Source organism: Cyprinodon variegatus, unplaced genomic scaffold (genome assembly GCF_000732505.1).
Source record: "Cyprinodon variegatus isolate N-32 unplaced genomic scaffold, C_variegatus-1.0 Scaffold406, whole genome shotgun sequence".
Taxonomy (NCBI): Eukaryota; Metazoa; Chordata; class Actinopteri; order Cyprinodontiformes; family Cyprinodontidae; genus Cyprinodon; species Cyprinodon variegatus.
In genome coordinates this window covers 188,321-189,998 of record NW_015150859.1, presented here as the reverse complement: position 1 = coordinate 189,998, position 1,678 = coordinate 188,321, and the positions used below count along the sequence as shown (strand labels likewise).

The window sequence follows — 1,678 nt, the reverse complement described above, 5'->3', positions numbered from 1 at the left end:
CAGACTGATTAGCGAGTGAAACCTTGAAAGCTCGCGAGATCAGGATGGTCTCACGAGGCTAGCTAAGACCCTCTGGGCTTAAGTGGTTAAGTATTAGTAACGGAAAGGGAAATTCCTGTATATGTTTACAGGTTTTGACTTTTTCTGTTTAAAGAAAAATAATCTGCTGGGACTGATAAACTGGTAAGTTTCACTCAACTGCTTTATTGTGCAGATTAAATGATTTCTCACAACTAGTCCTCTAGTTTGAAAAAGTAAGAAAAAAAATGCAGCTGTAACAAACGATGCCAAGACAAATGCAAACCTGACAACAGCTTCTTTTCTTAAACTTATTCAATCTTACAACAAAAAAAAAACAATGGTGCATTGTTTATTTCTTCTCGTTTAAGTGAGGCGTATCTTGGACAGAATCCAGCCTTCAGCTCTCTGTTCTGGGTCTGCTTAAAGTCTCACAGAGAAATAAATCCGCTCCAGCGATGTTCCCTTTTTTTTTTTTATCTTTAAAACAAAAATGTGACAGAAAGTTTGTTGTTATTCAGTCAGGATAAAAATACAGTTTCTCTGATGACAAAGGAGTCACTATGGACAGCTTTTAACGCAGATGCAGTTTATGTTTCTGAAATGATGCAAAGTAGATCCGAATATTCAAAAAAAAAGAAAAGAAAATCCTCTTCTGGGTTATAAACGTGGAAAGGTTTGACAAAAGTTGTGCGAGTACGTTAAAACGCTGGAGCTTTTTCCAGCTGTTCTGAGCTAAAGCTAATCCTTTCACCTCAGCTTTCACAGCAATAAAAACCACATGGGCCATTAGCTGCGGAGAGAGGAGACTAACAAAGTGATGTTTTACACGCTCAGAGGAAAGAAAGAAACAAGAACGGTCTGCTGGGTGTGAGTCTGAAATGGATCATCAGTCTGCTGGTTCAAAGTGAAGAAGTGCCTTGCTCATGTCAGAGTCCCGGCCTCAGAGCGCCTACGGCTGCCCTGCGGGGCTGGCGGCCGCGGCCTCGTCGTTGCTACTGTCCACCTCCTGCTCCATGGGGCTGTCCTCCTCCAGCTGCTGGCTGGTGTAGTTGGTGATCTCCAGGAAGCCGCTGGGCTCCACCACCACGTTGGACTGACTGGAGTCTGGCAGGATGGAGAACTGAGGGATCACCTGCATGGATGGAGAAAAGGTTTTAGTTCTGGTTCAACGACCTCAAGCTAATGCAGACTTCCTTCTTTCGTACTTCCTGCAAACGTTACGTCGACACCACATGAAATAATTCTCTCTTCGTTGTCTCGCTCAATTTAATGAATGGATGAACGATTGGATCTAAGGTTGTGCAAAATAATCGTCATGACGATGCATCGCGATTCTAATTTTTGTGATCTACTGGATCGATTCTTGAAGGCAAGAATCGTTTATAAAAAATAAAAAAAATGAACGAATAAAATACATGAATGGTTGGCGCACATCAGCCAAATCAAGTGGAATACAGCTTCCAGTCCAGCAGGTGTCGCTGCGGATGTGTTGACGCCCGCTGCCTTGTGTCGCAAGCATTTCTGGCTGCGGGATACTGCGACGAGTCATTCGTAAATAAAACATGGAGGAGACTGAGAAAATTCGCCCCGCGGCTCCATCACATTTCAAGTCAGATGCTTGGATGCATTTTGGCTTTAAAAACAAAGAAGGTAAAAA

General features: G+C 43.0%; 1 protein-coding gene across 1 annotated transcript in view; it reads right to left on the bottom strand.

Moving 5' to 3' along the window:
- Positions 1-9: 9 nt before the first annotated feature.
- Positions 10-1,678, bottom strand: part of LOC107093064 (protein EMSY-like) — a 38,643-nt gene continuing 36,974 nt past the window's right edge. The window contains exon 15 of the mRNA XM_015387883.1: positions 10-1,153. Within this exon, the coding sequence (XP_015243369.1) occupies positions 971-1,153 (183 nt within the window). The 3' untranslated portion in view covers positions 10-970. The remainder of the gene's footprint in view (positions 1,154-1,678) is intronic.